The sequence below is a fragment of the Anneissia japonica genome, unplaced genomic scaffold (assembly GCF_011630105.1).
Source record: "Anneissia japonica isolate Jap-2015-1 unplaced genomic scaffold, ASM1163010v1 scaffold288033_len957474_cov176, whole genome shotgun sequence".
Lineage (NCBI taxonomy): Eukaryota > Metazoa > Echinodermata > Crinoidea > Comatulida > Comatulidae > Anneissia > Anneissia japonica.
Genome location: NW_022715491.1, coordinates 192924 through 211622, shown reverse-complemented (window position 1 = coordinate 211622; position 18699 = coordinate 192924). Strand labels below are relative to the sequence as shown.

General features: G+C 34.4%; 1 protein-coding gene and 1 long non-coding RNA gene across 2 annotated transcripts in view; one reads left to right on the top strand and one right to left on the bottom strand.

Moving 5' to 3' along the window:
* Window positions 1-11463: 11463 nt before the first annotated feature.
* Window positions 11464-12119, bottom strand: LOC117109283. Its single transcript, XR_004445492.1, has 2 exons — window positions 12078-12119; window positions 11464-11691 (listed from the first exon to the last, which is right to left on the bottom strand). It is a non-coding gene; the product is annotated as an uncharacterized LOC117109283 (long non-coding RNA).
* Window positions 12120-15874: 3755 nt separating this feature from the next.
* Window positions 15875-18699, top strand: part of LOC117109272 (annexin A7-like) — a 10738-nt gene continuing 7913 nt past the window's right edge. Inside the window, exons 1-2 of the mRNA XM_033251545.1 lie at window positions 15875-16004; window positions 17403-17653. Of these exons, the coding sequence (XP_033107436.1) occupies window positions 15978-16004; window positions 17403-17653 (278 nt within the window). The 5' untranslated portion in view covers window positions 15875-15977. The remainder of the gene's footprint in view (window positions 16005-17402; window positions 17654-18699) is intronic.

The window sequence follows — 18699 nt, the reverse complement described above, 5'->3', positions numbered from 1 at the left end:
GTATAAGAGACAGGCATTTGACTTTATATGATAGCGGAGGCGATGTGGGTAACACAACACTGTGTTGAAAACGGATACGATTATATTAAAATTGAATTGCATATAGCAATATTGGTGACATTGATTATATTATTTTCAAACGTTTCTTAAACTATAGATCAAAGAAATATAATTTTTATCTAGGCTATTATGGCTAATGACAGGTACGCTTTCACCATTAAAGGCTTTTTCTATGAATGGAATGACCTGTACGAAACACGAGCTCCTGTAGACCAAACCCAGTATATATACAGGTTTATTTATTATTCACCAATAAAATACATTAAAAACAGAGGGCAGCATAAGCTGAAATCTCTGTGAACAATTAAGAAAACAGTAAAAAGGCAAGATACACAAGAACAGTACAAGAAAACAAAAGCAGCATCCAAAAGCAATACACAAAAGATACAAACAACCAGGCCTATCATCCACCAACATTATCATTATTATTATCATTATTATACTCATCATTATTCTTATCTTATAGTGTTGAATTATGGATGAAAAATATCCAAATTCAATTTAACTTTAGAATTATTAACGCCATCAATAATTTTAGGAATGGTGGAGCTTTTCCATCGTTGTGTCCTACACAAAGGAGCACTAAGTAAATTATTATTTCTCAAATTCCTACCGTGATATTTCTCAAATTCCTACCGTTGCGATTTTAATCGTGCGGGAAATATCCTCAAGATGACCTAACTACATTTCATAAACTTGTCTCTAATATTTGTACGATTTTTTCAGAGCAAGTTTATACTCTGGAAATAGCCTTAATAATGACCAAAAAAAAGTAAACAGTTTTTCACTAGTTCGATGATTAGGCTATACAAATTGTAATAAATGGAGCCCTGTAGCGTGTGAAGTTATCTAATGAGTTTTTCAGTCATTAATTATTAATACATAGAAGGGTGAATACTATGTTGTATACAAACAGCATTAAACAGGAGCCAATAATATAATACTTCTTGAAAAATTTTATTTTATTTTATTTGTTTTAATTTTTGGAATATTCATGAACCAGGCCTTCATGAATTCACAACTAAACTTTATTATTAAGTATCAAATCAGTAATATTAAGTCAGTAAAAAATTGCACTAGGGCATTAGACGTGTACCGATATGTTGCTCTGTAACAAATTGCTGATCTGAAGGGTGCTATACGTAAACTACTAATGTCAATTCAGTATAACATGACATTTAGAATAATGATTATTCAGGGTTCAACAACAACACAACATTTTATTCAATGTAATTGATAAATTCTCTTGACCTGTTGCACAAACATTAGCTTTTTCTATAATTTCTAATACTTTTTTTTATAGCAATACCACTTATACAGTGAAAATGGCATCTTTAAAGTAATAAAAAACAAGGAACAGGTTTTTATGTAGAATTTATACTTTTCTGTCTACTCCTGTCCGAAGTGATCGCAAAGGAATGCCATATCAAAGACCGCAAACAACTCTGCATCATCGGGCAAATTACCCGTAATAAGTGTTATTCTGTTAATGCAGGTATTACTTGTTGGAAACCAGCTACCACCTTTCAGTTTGTATAAGAGAGTCTAAGAATTTGATAACTGATGATGAGGGCGTTATCTTGTTGAGCGTGTGATGCGCGCTATAAAATTACAATTACCCCGTTGAAATAATGGACGATTCCGTTGTTCATTTGGCATTTTACATAGTTTGGGAAAGTACGTTGTTCCAGGGAACAGTGAAATTTTGTTCGTTTGGCAATTTACATTGTTTGGCATGGAACGTTGTTCGTTTCACCATGGAGGTATTATTGAGAAGGAGATCACTCGGCAAAGCTACGCGCACGCAGCGCTATGCAAATGACCCAAGATCAAAATGTGCACGTTAAAGAACGCAGTGCACTCTTCGGAAAAGAGTAGGGTATTGTCTCCCGGTGTTAACTTTATTTTTTCTCTTGTATTTAATTTTTAAACTCATCTCATCGGATGTTGCCATACGCGAGCGCGCTAGGCCAAGAAAGTGCAAGAGTGTGGCGACATCGCCTCCGCTGGTATGAAGGGCCTCGAATAGGCCTGTTAATTTTCTGTTTACCCCACAGTGAGGCTAAATTTGACGAACGTTTTGAGGTATTCGTTAATAAATGGAATAATTACTCAGAAAGTAATCATTTGGTAGACATTATTATAGTTGCTTAAAAGTAATATTGAGGCAGTCGAATGGATTGAATATATTCGAAAATACATTTTTCTTTGCTTCGAACTCATAGGCCAAACTTCTGCATTACGTTGCTTCAGCGTCCATCGCACAACGCGGCCAAACTGTGGTATCGTCGTGTAATGAAGCTTTAGCTTTCTTGGTCTAGGTACTAAATAAGGCCGGTTTCCAGCCTAAGTAGCCTAGCCCAGGCCTAGAGCAGACTAGCATAGGCCTAGGTCAAAAGGTAGCCCAGACTGTATAGAAAGGCCTGCATGGGTAATATATCCTCCGATCAAAAATCTGCGCATTTCGGAAAATAATGGCTGATTTCCGGTCAGATTTTGCCGAAAATCAAATTTTAATATATAACCAATATGCATTTATGCAGCAATTATGATTCCACGGATCTGTTTTCCTAGTAATTTACTGCCCAAATTTGAGCTGATTTGTTTAGATATCCTCCGTGCAATGAAAAAACTTCCTAGTACCATTTCACTCTTTTATCGGACGGGTTTTTTTTTTTTTCGTTTCGTTATCGTCATTTAAATTACTGTAACATTAGTTTATTTACAATTATTTTTATATTAGTATTAAAGTTTATTATTGATACTATATTACTGTATCACTTGGTGCTATTTTTATTTTGTTACAGAAACAACGCAGATGTTACGAAGTTGACCGAGTTTGAGATACGTTTTTTTTGTTATTGTTTGTTGCGATATACTGTATATATAATATTGATATAATTTTTATTATTCTGCTTCAATCAAATAAAGATTTATGGAATAAGTATATTCAATAGATTAGTTTCGCATACGTTTTTTTTTCTTGTCTGTTATCTGTTGTCTGTTTCCTTTTACCATGTTTTGATCATGTTTATAATAATATTATAAAGGAAATATGTGTTTTTATATTTATATTTTCCATATAAAATTATCAATAAATTTATAATTGCATGCCGTTTCATGCTTCTTTTATATTCATAAGCCCGAAAAAATCACTCAACTTGATAGGCCTATTTCTTTAGTTTGCATAACTAGAATTGTGGAAAGAAACGTTTCCACAAATTGATTCCCATGGTACTCCTAAGGCGAAGCTGACACACGGTTTGTGATTTCTTGTTTGTTTTATTTCCATTTTCGATACATTACTGCCAAGACAGAAGTAGGTCAGATGCTAAAATAGATGACTAGCTATTTCTAGGTACAAACACGTGCGCTGTAGCGCAGTTCAGCATTTCACGTATGTTCACGTCACCTACTTCACGAAACCTGTATCGTCTGCTCTGGCTGCTGATCATGTTTATAAAATACAAAAATAAATGGATAGTAAATTATATATAATTATATAATTATATAAATTATATTTGTTAGGCCTATGATTCCATGTGTAATGTAAATAAATATGTATAAATTATATATAATATTATATATGTATAAATATATATATATGTATGTGTATATAGGCCAATATATAATATATATAGTTGTTTCTAGGTATATCATTTATGCTTATATAAAATCATATATAAATATATATATATATATTCATATAGTCCTATATATGAACTGCGCAGGGACATAAAAGAAAACTAAAGATTTCAAGTGAAGAATGATAAAGTGTGTATTGTTCGTTTATTTCTTTAATTGTGTTTCCCTCAATTCTCTTGGTATGTTTTATCCAAACTCTGGAAGTTGCAAGAAAATTAAATAAATTTATTGTATAGGAACATCGGATTAAATAATGTAATGATTATTGTTTTAACTAAATTATGAAATAGATTTCAGATGGTAACAACATTCAATTCATTCAATTAAAATCAAAGATACATTTTATTGACCATAATTATTAAATTATAGTATGAAAACGAAACAAAAGAATAGAATGAAGCACATACTAAAGTCCATGGAAGAAAGAAGATATGTTAGTAGATAGATAGCAAAACGGAAATAAAAAAATACTTAGGCCGATGATAAACCGATTGACGAAATAATTATAATTAAATAGGGCCTAGGCCTAAGCATATTCAATTTTGCGTTTTCGCAACTCCTTCGGCGCTCCATATATTTGTTCGAAATAAACCGCGACCGAAATGAAGCGCGACCGAAATGATCGGCTACCGCTACCTCTAGACTTGCCACAAATCTGTAATTATAGGTTTTCCTAGTATTAGCTAATTTTGGAGAGCGCCACCAGCGACGGTATATATCGAGAAACTTTTATGCGAATTAGAGACTTGTAAAAGAGTGAGTCAAATCGATTGCAGACCGCTGGCCGTGACAAGCATGACGTGTTTTTTTAGGGTGCCGTATTTGGCAATAGGGTGAATGTTATGACGGAAGGTCAACCAATCAAACGGTTCTCGTTTTGGTGCCACGAATGTAGAGAGGAGTCAGGAAGTTGGGACATGGCTACGTGCAGGTGTGTGAAATATCGTGCTATTAAGTGGAGGAAAAGAAAAACACCAACCGAAACGCCAAAAAAGCTGTATTCCAGAGAAATTTTTGTTCTGCGCACAATATCGAGTGCGTGCAAAAGCTGCAGTCTAGAAAGTGGTTGTTTTGCGAACCATCTTAGGTTCACGCGAGGCTCAGTATTTAAAGACTATACCTACAGTAGAACATAACAGTCCACCACTATAGGCCTAGGCCGAAGGAAAAAATGTCATGCTGTCGCACCTGCGACACAAAATTGAAGACAAAGGATACCTGGATAAGCTACGGAAGTGGTCGAGGGTACGTTTACGTATTTTTAAAAACAAGTGAATGTCACCAAAAAGAGGAGCAGCCCGTCTGTATTCCCAAGAGCAAAGAGAAATTTGATTAGCGCGGTAGGCGAAACATGAACCACCTAGGCCTACTGCTGGTGTAGTCATGGTCTATGACTCGTCTCTAGATAAAATGATGGTACCAACGAGGCCGGAACTAATCTAAAGGTGCGTCAGTCTTTAAAATACTTATTAGAATTATGTGTTTATCTTTCATTTATTGTTAAAATAATTTAGTGAAACAAAGTAAGATAACATGTAAACCATAAAACTACTTTTAGGAAGGCTATAGTTTGTTTAAAGCAAATGAATTTAGGAAAATACCAGATATCATTTTTTTTTAGTAATTTTAAAAATACAGGTACACCTTAATTTAAAAATCAAATTAATAGCCCCCATCACTCATTTTGTCTGGTTCTGTTGTTGTGAGTGATTTACGTAACAATCAAGATAAACCACTACAATTAAATATAATTGTAAGGTAAGTTCTAGGAGCATGCAACTTTTGAGGCTACCACATGTTTAAAGTAATGAGAGATTTACTTTATTCTGTTTATAAATAAACATCACTACATCATCATTAATAATAATAATGACATTAATAATAGTAATACAGTAGTATTAATAATAACAACACCAATAATAATATTAATACTAATAATAATAATAACAACATAAATATTAATAATACTAACAATAATAATACTAATAGTAATAATAATAGCAGTAGTAGTAATAATAATAGTAATAGAGAATTGAGTGCCAATTTTCATTGCATATTATGCTAACACGTTTATAGCCTTTAAAAAAAAATTATGAAAAAAGGCAATGTTATTCTGTTTTGAAAGCAAGTGTCACATAAGAAAAGTCCTTAACAGTCTTATTTTTTTTTTCTCGCTAAAAAAAAACCAGCTAAACTTTTCTAGGGCGGTATATAATAGAAATAGACTATTAATAGAAACAAGACTATTGGAATCAGTACTCGCATATACAAAAATTCCTTCTTTCAGACTCTTAAGGATAGAAAATAAAAACATGTTTTTTAAATAATAAAGCATTGATTGCTATTGTTTAATTACATATTATAATAGCACATTTAGGACTTTCTAAAATTACGTTATAAAAAAAGAATGTTGTTCTATTTCATTCAAAAGAGACTAAAATCAAATACACTCGAATATACAAAATTTGTTCTTTATGACAATTTAAAGATAAAAAATAAGAAGCAAGTTTTCCTGTCTTAAATGCAGCTAAATTTGTCTAAGAAGGTCTGATGATTGAGTAAACTTTATCCTCTCCCTTTCTGTATTTTATTATTGTTGGAATTGACCATGGGACAATTGCGTAATACCCCTGTTCGCGTAATTCTTTTACTTTTTTTCTGCAGGTCCTTTCATTCCAATCGAATTTTATGGGAGACATCATCGGTTATAAAGATCTTATTGACATGAAAGGGGTTATTTCTCAGTGCAGTTGCTGTTTTTCCAGATAAAATGACGTTCTTTTGTGAAGACTTAATGAGCTTGACATGGATTGGGCGACATTTTCCTTCAATACGCTTGCCTGTTCACTGTGTCACTAGGCAATACATTCTAATTTCCAATAATAATATTGATTAAGAGTGCTTTCTAAGCATAGTCCTGATGGCGATTTTTTTTCCCGTACGAAACATTTAAATGAAACTTCACTCGGGCCATCTCGGATTGACTCGAGTGAGTACGATACGAGGAACAAGAGCAGACACTTCGCAATGTCGTGACGCTCGAGTTTTACTATTATTGCTCTTTCTATGTTTACCTACGGTAGGCCTATGAAATTTCACGGACTTATGTGATGTACGTCACTGTGTAACTAACTGTGACCTTCTTGGATGTTATTAAATTTTAGTATATTATCTACGACAACAGCTAGTACCTCCTGTTATAAAGTGTAGATAGGTACAGTTATACCAAAGGCTAGAGAGAAAGAGGATAAACTATAGGCCTAACTACAAGCGGAGGTCTTACCTAGGCCCCTCCTTAAACTAGGCCTAGGGTCATAGGCTGTCACAACAATTTTTGAAATTTTGGGGGAAAAATGGGACAAAATTGAAGCATGAAATGAAAAATAGAGCGCATAAGAGAAATATTATTAAATAAATAATATACCATTCCGGCGTTATTGAACTTTCAGCATTAATTACCTTTGGCCTAAGCCTTCAATCAATCAATCAATCAATTCACTTTATTGCTTCATATGCCATCGATGGCTACTATCAGCTTAAATTGCACATAAATACTTTGAACATAAAAACATTTAAAATAAAGCACATACAACTACTTTATAGAAAGGGCATTCCGGATGGTACCAATGTTTAATTCATCAGGGTCAAGATTAAGAGATGAAAGAAGACGTAGAGAAAATGGAAGGAAAGATTTATGAAAACGATCGGTTTTTGTAATTAAGAACCTACAGATACTGTACTATTTACTAGGCCTATAAATAATAACTAGCCCAAGGGGAATTTTTTTGTGTTATTTCCCCTTTGTCTAAGTTCCCCTTAACGTATTATTATTATTATTATTATTTCGGCATTACATGTAATTAACTTGGTCTAGCCTTGTAATCAAGAACCTGCCGATTACTATGCCTAATATTAATAACTAGCTCATTTTCACATTCATTTGGTGGACTGCCATTTTGGCAGGTCTTATGGCATCCAGTATTTTAGAGCTGCCTATTCTCAGCTCTTCTCTTACTTTGAAAATAACTGTCATTCTGTTTCATTTGATCAGTGATGAAGAAAAACACGCTTTTCCTTACTCTTTGTGCTTTTTTCCCAGAAAGCGTTTTTAGTAGGCCTACTTGTAGGCCTAGGTAATTATGCAAAACTCAGACCTAACTAAAAAATTGAAATTGTCATAGTATGTAACTCAAGTTAAAATAACACTTTTCATTACTCATGCAGCTTAATCAAATATTATATGTCATTTTAAACGACCCATTGGTATTAACATGGTAACATCAATGTATTCAGAAGTTGTTGTTGATGACCTTTTGACCTCCTGAATTCTGCAATGAGATTTTCGGGTCGATTCAGCCGAGACGGCCCGAGTGGAGTTCCATGTAAATGTTTCGTACAGGAAAAAAATCGCGTCCTGGCGTGCTGTTGTGCAACCTTAAAATTATGACCTCTAGTTATTTAATCCTTTATAAAAACAAAGTAATTATTTGGTTGTACCATTGTTGTCCATTATCGAAACATCTTTTCATTTTATAGAGTGGTATGGACATGCACGCTCTCTTCTAAACTCTAACGTATGGAAGTTGTTATTCTCAACTTTTTTTCAAAAAAATTATCTTTAAAGGGAGCCAATTTTGATGATCTCCTTTGGACTTTTTAAAGAGCCTGCATGTCTTCTTTGTTACGAGATAACCATGCACCAAAATAATTTCAAATAGAACGAGTTAGAGTGATGAAAGCGCTGAGAAAACTTGACAGGAAAAAAAAAGTTTTTCCTTGGTTTTGCCCTGTCTAAGTAGTAAAACACCGGGTACTCATTTATGCTCCTGGGAAGAGAGAGTCAAACGTAGGTAAAGTGTCTTGTCAAAGAACACAAGCAAAATTCACAGCGAAGTTCGGAACCCCCGACCACCTAGAGGTTGAGAGACCAAAACGCAACCACAGCGCCAACCGCTCCCATTATTGTTATTATATCATAATGACTGGACTTATAGATAGCTTTTACATTATATATATGATTCTGTCGAAATTCGTTTTAACAAAATCAAGAGGGGCTTGTATGTTACAGATATAGGCTACTTGTTCGAGCCAAGTTGGTAGAGGTTCGGGAACGCGGCTGAGTAATAATGAATGGATGACCTGGTAGTTTATATACTTGTTTTGCCTGTTTTCCCCACTGGTTAAGTTGTTAAAAATATGTATTTTGAAAAGTTTCATAACATTTCGTGGGACAGGAATCAGTATGAGTGAAAATGTTTTATTGGCTCTTATAACAAGAGATATTGATTGAAGAAAATCCTAATTATCCTAATTAAAGAAATTCTAATTAATATGCATTACGTTCCCTCAACAGCAGAAATGAATTAATATCAAGTTGTAGTCACAGAAAAAAATTCCAGCTAAGAAATCAATGATGTTAATCCATGGAGGAAGAGGTTAATCTATAGATAAACAATCTAAAAAAAAATAAGTCCTATCACCGTAATCTTCTTCTCAATTAGTGATAATTTTTCTTGTAATAATCAATTCTACACACGCTTATCACATACTAAACCCTTATTTTATAAATTTAATGTCCTTAACGTTTTTGACCTAAACAAGCTACAAACTCTTACTTTTATGTATCGTTTTAAGAACAACATATTACCTAAACATATTTCTTCCTTATTTCCAATACAACAGTCCACTATTCATAATTATAAAACTAGGTTCGCAAAAACAAATGTCTTATCTGAAAAATATTTATCTTCCCTTAGAAAGAAATCTATTTTTTACAATGGGCCCAAACTTTGGAATTCCTTCAATATTTCCTTTAAGTGTTTACCTAATATTTATTCCTTTAAATCTAACTTGAAAAAATCTCTGGTCTCAGCATATGGCAGATAAGCCTTCTGTTCATGTTTATGCATTATTATTATTATTATTACCTGTATCATTATTTACAAATTTTACAGCTGAAACTACATGTATGTGCATGTGCGTGTATATGTGTGCATGTGTGTATATGTATGTATGTGTGCGCATGGGTGTGTGTGTGTGTGTGTGTATGTATATGTATGTATGTATTTATTGCCGGTACTTATCATTATAGAGAAAATAAATGTTTCACATGTTGTGCTTTGTAAATCTATCTGGGTAATGTTATTCTTGTTATTTGTTATTGTAATATTTATACAGCACCTATTCTTTAGGTTACAAAGCGCTTTGTTGTCCATTGTCATTCGATAAAGTGTGCTCAAGGACACAAGAGAAATGCACAGCTAGGAATTGATTTGAGAAATTGTGTTAATATGCAATATAGAATAATATTTAATTCTTTTATAGTTTAAGGGTTTTTTTTATATATTCTATAACATTTTCTATTGTGTGCAACATTCATGTGGGCAATTTTCGAATTCTATTTTTAAATTAAATTTATTCATTTATAACCTTTATTTTCGCAATCGTTTGTAATATTGATTATGTATGTAAACTGGAATAATTCAATTAATTCATTCATTATATAATTTTAATATGTTTATTTAATCTTCAAGAAATGTTGTTAATATGCAATATAGATTAATATTTAATTATTTTAATATATTTTTTATAACCTTTTCTATCGTGTGCAATATTCATGTTAACCTTTTTTTCATGTTTTAAGCCGGTTACTCACTGCGTGCGACGGCGACGCGACGAAGAACGCACGCGAAGACGCGGACCCAACGGATGTCTTTTTAATGAGGATCCGTTCAGGTTGTTACTGACAATCAGCAGACGGCGTTGCGTCGTCTATCGCTCGCCGGAGGCAAATGTGGATTTATCGTGCGACGGTCGTACGACACTCACCGACTCAGTGAGTGTCAGCCTTTAGGGGCAGCTGACTCTTTTGAGTTTCGGTAATTTATTTGCTTTAGCTGTCCCTACCATCGTTTTGTTGTTTCTTGTTGTGCTTTGTAATGCTTATAATGGTCGAATAAATAAATTAAAATGAAATGGAATCCCACTGCCACTGTCTCTTTCACTCCATCTCACAGGTTGAACCTTTCTCTCTGCTCCATTTCAGGGAGATTGTCGTACCTTTGCCACCGCCGGCCACTTTCATCAACAACAGTATAAATAAATATACTGTACAACAATTATTGTTATAAAGAAATGCTTGTGTCTTTATGGTGTTTATTATAAATCTTAATACTGTTGCCACGTTCTGCGACTTAGTCAGTGACCTTTACATTTGCACATAGACCTTAATACATTTAGGAATATTACATTGAGGGGAATTGTCATCATCACTTCTACGTCCATAATCCACATCAGGAGCAATAACATCATCGTTATCAAAACTATCACCACCACGGCACCATTATTATTATCATGATCATTGTCATGTCCATTATTGTCATCACTATCATCATCGTCATCATGATCATGATCATCATCATGATGATGATCATCATCGTCGTCGTCGTCGTCGTCGTCGTCGTCGTCATCATCATCATCCTCCTCATCATCATCATCTATATCTGTTATCATCATCATATTCTTCTACTAGACCTACTTATTATTATCATCATCATAAACACAATCCTCATCAATAATGAAAACTATTAAATATTAGCACCTTTTTTTTTACAATATTTGAAGGCTCATAATGTTTTGAAAGCGCTCAATAAGTGGCACCGTAGATCTCTCTACACTCTTTTCTTAGCTGAATAACAAATCGTATATCAAACTCATTGTACTGGCCCGACAATAAAAGACAATATTGAAATCCAGTCGTATAACTGTGTTCACTTTTCATTCGTTGAACATTTATTGGTAACTGCAAAAACAACAAGCAATAGATGCTAATAAGACATAACCCAAAATTAGTACAAGATGTATAAAATGCAGTACTAAATATATCAAGGATATATGCATGTACCCTATCTTTCTTACATAAACTGTGCTGTCCTCTCAAGACATATCCAAGATTACTGGCTATATCCAAGATCACTGGCTATCCAGCTGCAAATAATTCAATAATCAAAGTCATGGATGGTACAGAAATTATCTCTAAAATATAATCACATAGCTGGGTGATGCAACAATTTCCAAGAGGATATACAAAATAGCCATTACCCTTTATAAACATTATAAAAACAAAGCTAGGCTAACACAACCTGAAAGTTTACTGCCTTAGGTCAAAGTGCGGGCTCCTACATACACGTTCATGCATAGTGTATCAAAAACTAGGCTAGATATGCTCATATAGAATCGTGCCCTAATAAGCACAAATATCAATAATCAATACTAAGCTAGAGTACAGCATTATCTCTAGCACATAAGCATATAGACAATTAGTTTTAATAAAACCTATGCAAGTTTTAAACTAACAATTTAACGATATTTACCTGAGAACATAAGGTACCATAACTACCGTTTTAACTAGCTGAACTGAAAACGCCCCAAAGAGGGCTCACTTCCAAAAACTCATTAAACAACAATATTAAAGACATTTACACTCATGTCTTAAATAATAATCACCATTCACTGTTTTGTTACATGTTTTTATTAGCTCTGCAACGGTCAAAACTGGTCTTAAAATTACTAAGTCTATAATGGAGTTGGTCGCCTAATTATTGACCTAGAGCTTAAAACTTACAAACACACTTATGATACAGCACATCTAAAAAGAAAGTCAAAAATGACCACCGAGCACTGAGAGACTGAAAATGAACACAGAATCTGAAGAACAGCAACGACGTAAATGGTATGTAAATGTCAAATCATACAACTCTGAAAGTGGAAAAATCATAATTAAAATAAAAATACAGAGAAATTGATAAGATATTTAATAAGCGTATAATACTATATTAATTGGCAGGTAAAATGTAGACTTTCCAGGCCCGTATATCCAGTAGGTGGGGTGTTACGAAGAGTGTGTATAACGCACCCAACCAAATTTGATAAGGTCCACATTTCCAAGACAGTCGAGAATGTACTGAATATTAATTTGTAATTTTCTGCGATTTAAAAATAAAATCTTAAATTTTTACATTTTAACCAGTAGGCCTATTCTACTCAGTCTGTCGTGATTCGGAAAAAAGCAATTTATTCAAATTTAGAAATTTTGGCTTAGGGGCACCCTGTGGATTAGATTGAATTGGATTTATTCGGTGTAAACACCAAGGATAGCCCACGAATGTCTAAAAGAATACTTATTTCCAGTGGGGTCCTTCTGGTGGTGATTGGGCAGGAGGGCCTACACCGGGAGACAATCCCCTACTCTTTTCCGAAGAGTGTACTGCGTTCTTTAATTTGCACATGGACCATAATGTAACTTGTATTTCAGCCCTCTAGCTGAAACACAAGGAGAGGCAGCGATGGGAATTTAACCGGGGACCTAGAGATCTCCACGGTTCAGCGCACATACAGTGACTACCACTAGATTAGCCGACTGAGCTAAGCTGCTCTCTCATAGTACCCAATATGCAACGCGATAGCTCCGCCCCTTTTTTGTAAACAAATCGAAATATGCATGTGCAAACCCGGATGTAAACTATCATGGAACGTGATCATATATATTCTTCGAAGTATGAAATTATTATGAGAATTATGCATTATATCCGACCGTCCAACCACTAAGCATTGAAATGTTGGCAATATCAACCAATCAAAAAAGACATTTATGCATATTTAATTACTTTCCCAGCTGGTGGCGTTACAATAAAAATGCATTATTATATTTCCTGAAGTTACAACTTAAAAGTTGTGGTCATAAGATTAATTTAGAACCGCATTATTAACAAGATTATTAGGTTAATCCTTCCACGTCGGCGCGTGAACTGAAAACGTATTTATTTATTTATTTGTTTATTTTTTAATTGGATTTAACATGTGTATAATGATTTTGATAAACAATTATAATTATATGTACTATCTATTAAACATTCAAAGAATGAGCTTCCTTATGATGTGGTCATATTAGTCGGGCAAATCCTGGCGCTACCCCTGTTCCGAGCATGCATATAACGTAATTTTTTAGATATATGATATTTTCATGACAGTCGAGAATATACTGATTATATAACTTATAGATAATTACTGTTGTCAGATTGTGTGCATTAAAAATGTGACAACGGACTCGGGATACGGACTTCGGTTGACACTCATATCGAAGGGCCTGTTAATTACCTTATGATTTAGGCCTAAGGAAATATAAATGTATATGGGTCTGAACTTTGTAGGTGACAAAGTGTTCTTCCTTATGGATGTTGTGGTCATATTAAAACATAATATCATTAAAGACCATTCAACAAACAACATCAGTGAAACATAGGCCCTATATCAAACTTTTAGCTTAAACTTTCCGCTTCCGAGCATGCATATAACACAATTTTTTAGATATATGATATTTTCATGACAGTCGAGAATGCATAGCCTACTGATTATATAACTTATAGATAATTACTGTTGTCCGATTGTGCCAGTGCATCAAATACGTGACAACGGACTCGAGATACGGGCCTCGGTTGACACTGATATCAAATGGCCTATTAATTACCGTAACCTTGCACAGGAGCCTGACGTCCTCTTCCTTATCATCATCATCACATCATCATCATTATCATCATCTTCATCATCGCAATATTAATTGTCCATGGTAAAATGGGGGAGAAATATTAATTCGGTATGTATTCATTCATCAATAGAAGTCTCGTAATGCACGTATGTACATTTCTCAGCATCTAGAAAAAGCAAACTTATATATATATATATATATCTGTCTCTTATACACATCTAGATGTGTATAAGAACGCGATTCTATGGAAACCCAGCTGAATTTGTAATTTTTCAATGGTTAATATATCCGTAGAGTTCCCTGCCCAGGTTGAACACGCGTAATTGATAGAGAGCAATCAATAGTATGTCACCATACTCTGTATTCTGTTATAGTCATCCCGTCCCTTAAGAATTTACAGAATATATCTTATTATTTTGTGACCATTCTTAACAACTTCTTTTCGATGGTTATGGTCTGTTTCTAGACATGGTATACCCTGATATTTGTATGTCTCGACCTCGGATATATTCTCATTACCAAGCTGCCATAGTATTCTTTGCTTATTTACTTTCTTACCAGTTATTAACACATTAGATTTTTCTTGATTAAATTTCAATTGAAATGTCGTACTGAATTCGTTAGCTACATCTAACATTTTCTGTAATTCATTCCCATCATTGGCTACAAGATGGTTTTACTAGTAGTTTAGTTAACTCATTAATATAAATTGAGAATAAAATTGGAGACAGGACGCATCCTTGTTTTACGCCTTCATCTACATAAAAAAAATCTGTTTCGACTACTCCTAATTTCACTTTACTTTTCACATTCGTGTATAGTTTTTGTAAAATCGACCACACTCTGCCTCTTATCCCCATTTCCCTGAGGTTAGAAGTAATTTGTCTCTCCATACTGTGTCAAAAGCTTTGCGGAAGTCTAGGAAGGCCAAGTTATCTCCTCCGTTTTTTATTATTTAATTTGTAATCCCATCTATAATGGGGCTTTATACTTTTGATTTTACCAATTACCGATACAATTCCAACAATATCAAAATCAAAATAATTTAGGCAGTCATCTTCATGACTTTCTCCTCTTTCGCATTTCTGTTTTACATCCTGCAATATTTTTTTGGTTTCTGTTAACGTTGCAGAATCTTCAAAAGAAACATTACTGTGGCCTAAATTTTTCCAATATTGGTGTATTGATTGCTTGATTATCTCTCTATTAGTTGGTACGTCAGAATTTGGGATTTTTAGAGCTGAAATTTAACTTTTGGCGTTTTATGGACCTCTAAGATTTTCCCAAAACTGTTTACTACTAGTCCCTCCGGGTTTTTTTTAATCTCTATACTTTTTTTTCAATCAGCGTTTTCATTACTTTACGTTTAATCTCGTTTTTAACTTTGAACGTTTTTGTTGGTATTCATTCCAGAGCTCATTACACTTGTCTTCGTTATTATTTTTTATTTTATCGTATTGCCTGTGTTTAATTTTTAATTTAATTTAATCCTCCTATTAAATGAGCTGTTCAAGATTTTATTTGAATTCTTGAGTTATTTTCCCTGGTATTTTCAGTTTGTTGTGGACTGATAAGCGCTAAAAAAAAAACAGAGCTAAAGAGGGCTCACTCATAATGACTAAGTAACTGAACAGCTGCGATTGCCTAAAATAAAATTCATACGGCGATCAGTGTCTCGGGAAAACTACAAGCAGTATAATTAATACTTAGCCTGATTCATTTTAACAAAATGTCTGCACCACCCCCATATTCCCAGGTAGGTAGAAATTTTAGATCAATTTTATACCAATTTTCAATACAATAGCGATTTCTGTGGTGTGATATAACCCTGATAAAAACCATGAAATGACAAAGCTAAAGCAGCCAAGTGGTTGCTTTCTTCTCACAAGGTATGTTTTTTTTTTCTTATTTCCTGTTCCTGTTCAAGGCGATATTATACTTTATACCTCCTTGGCATGTTCGTGTACGTGTAGATCACTGTTTCCAGGATAGTTGAAGGCCACATTGTAGGCCTAGCATTTAAGAGAAGCAGTAGTATTTGTTACTGTCTCTTATACACATCTAGATGTGTATAAGAGACAGATGTATATGTATGTATATGTATATATATAATAAAGATATATTATATATATATATAAGTTAATTATAATAATTAAATTTTGTATCAGTATTAGCACATATAGTTCTCGATACTAAGCTGCCGAGCAGTGTCATGTATAATTATTCTGCAATGGTTTCTTGTGGCTTAGTTGTTACTCTGAGTTTGGCACCCTATGGCGGTCATCAGAAAACTGGCAGCCTAAGGTTGTTCTTGTTGTAATACCCATTTGTGTCACCCGTTTCTTTCCCTTTCATATTTAGATTTGTTGTGACGGCACATTTGTTTATTGTGTTGGGCCCTTTCATGCATATGATGGAGAATAGCTTACATTCCCCTGATTTGCGCATGTGTGTCTGTTCGATTTCTTTAGGATATCCAACTTTATTGATTATTCATTACCTTTTCTTTTTAGTTGCCAAAAATGTGTTTTGAGAGTTTGGTTTCACTTTCTTTTTCGTATTTCTCGTGTCTAATGATTATTCCAATGTTCTTCATGCAACTCTGACTTTTATGTGGTTTTTGTTGAAAAATTTACGCGACAGTCAGGGGACGTAATCCCGAGCGGGGTGGGTTTGGGAGGGGGGGCTCCCTACGTAAGAAAAAGAATAGAAAATTATGACCTTTAGAGTGCATTTAAAGATATTTAAATATTGGCATTCTGTCTTCAAAGGAACAGTGTTGAATTGGCTATCACAAAGGTATTGTAGTTATTATATATAGCCATGCCCACGGCTATGGTTGTTTACTCACATTATTATTCTAGGCTATGCAGATGCATCTGCATCTCTTGCCTTAATCTAGTGTAAATTCTACGCTAGATCCTCCGAATCGAATATTGGTTGAAATATCTGTCTGGTTAAGCATCCGTCATTCATGTTCATTGTTAAATTCTGTCAGATTATCAAATTTTCTATGGCAAAGAATTATTCACGATGTGCCTGTATTATGGTCATATTAATGACCATATTTAGGCATGTCACTTGTTTTGTCGAATAAAATTTTATAATCTGGGACAAGGCCTTACGTTTACAAATGTTTTTTTTTTTTGTACAGCAAGGCTACGCCCCTCCCGTTCAGCCAGGTTATCCACCTCAACAAGCATATCCTCCTCAGGCTCAACCAGGCTACCCGCCTCCACAACAAGGCTATGCCCCTCCACAACAAGGATATGCCCCTCCACCACAAGGATATGCCCCACCACCACAAGGATATACCCCTCAAGGACAACCAGGGGTGGTGGTGGTATCAACGGCAGCTGCTCCTCAACCAACGGTAGTACACACTACAACTGTTGTGAATCGGCGGTAAGTACACATTGTGTAGATCAAATATACAGTAGGACCCCTATCAAGGAGACATCTTCGGGACCAAAAAAAGAAAAATTCCCCCCCCCCCTCTCCCTTAATAGGAGTGTCCCGTTAAATTTTGTTAACACGCAAATACATAAAAGCATTATTTAACCAGCAGATTTAAACACCAAATTTAATATTCGTTGTCGATCGATAAATAAACAATACCGGTATATTATTTCATATGACAGAGCCATTTTATGTGACATCCAATTGTACCAACTCAATTATTCTAATGAGTCTCGGATAATTTATGCGTTGACAGTGTCGCTTTCATTTCTTTTTAGTTCCTATGCATGTAATGCAATAGGAACTATTGTAATCACTCTTGCTATTTCCTATGTTTTTTATTGAGGCAGCCGACTATCGGGTACATAACGACTATCTAGCTTTCCACAAAAACTTGAGACCTAAGCTAGGCCTAGTTCAGTATTACTGCGATGCAAGGGTAGGCCTAGTTAGATCGTTCAATCAATGATATCGTGTTATCGTCTAATACAATTAAATAATGTGTGTAATATTTAAGAATGCACCACGTGGGTCGCTTTCTTTGTTATGCGGTTGTAGTGTAGTATACGTAGCAGAGTGACGACAGCAAGCTAAGCCTAGCCCAGGGCATAGATCGTGTAGGTTCTTGATAATCGTAATGAAAACTTCGGGTGATAGACGATTGGGCCCAACTGGTGTGGACGATCGGACCCAAGATATTTTCAAATAAATTGTAGTCCTAATAGCAGGCCACTGCCAGCACCCCCACTTCCGATATCGTTCCAAACTACGTACTGTAAAATGAAAATACTGTATACGTAGCTAGGCCCTAAGCCTACGATATTTTTTCAAAGAAATTTGCTAAAAATGTTACTGTAATTTGCCTGTCGAATTACATTACCAATGTAGTCTGAAATCACTATTTTGGGCCATAAAGTCCCCCTGTATTTTTCAACCACCACACAAATTTGACCCAACCATACATATAAGTATGTATGTTATAATGTATGTAT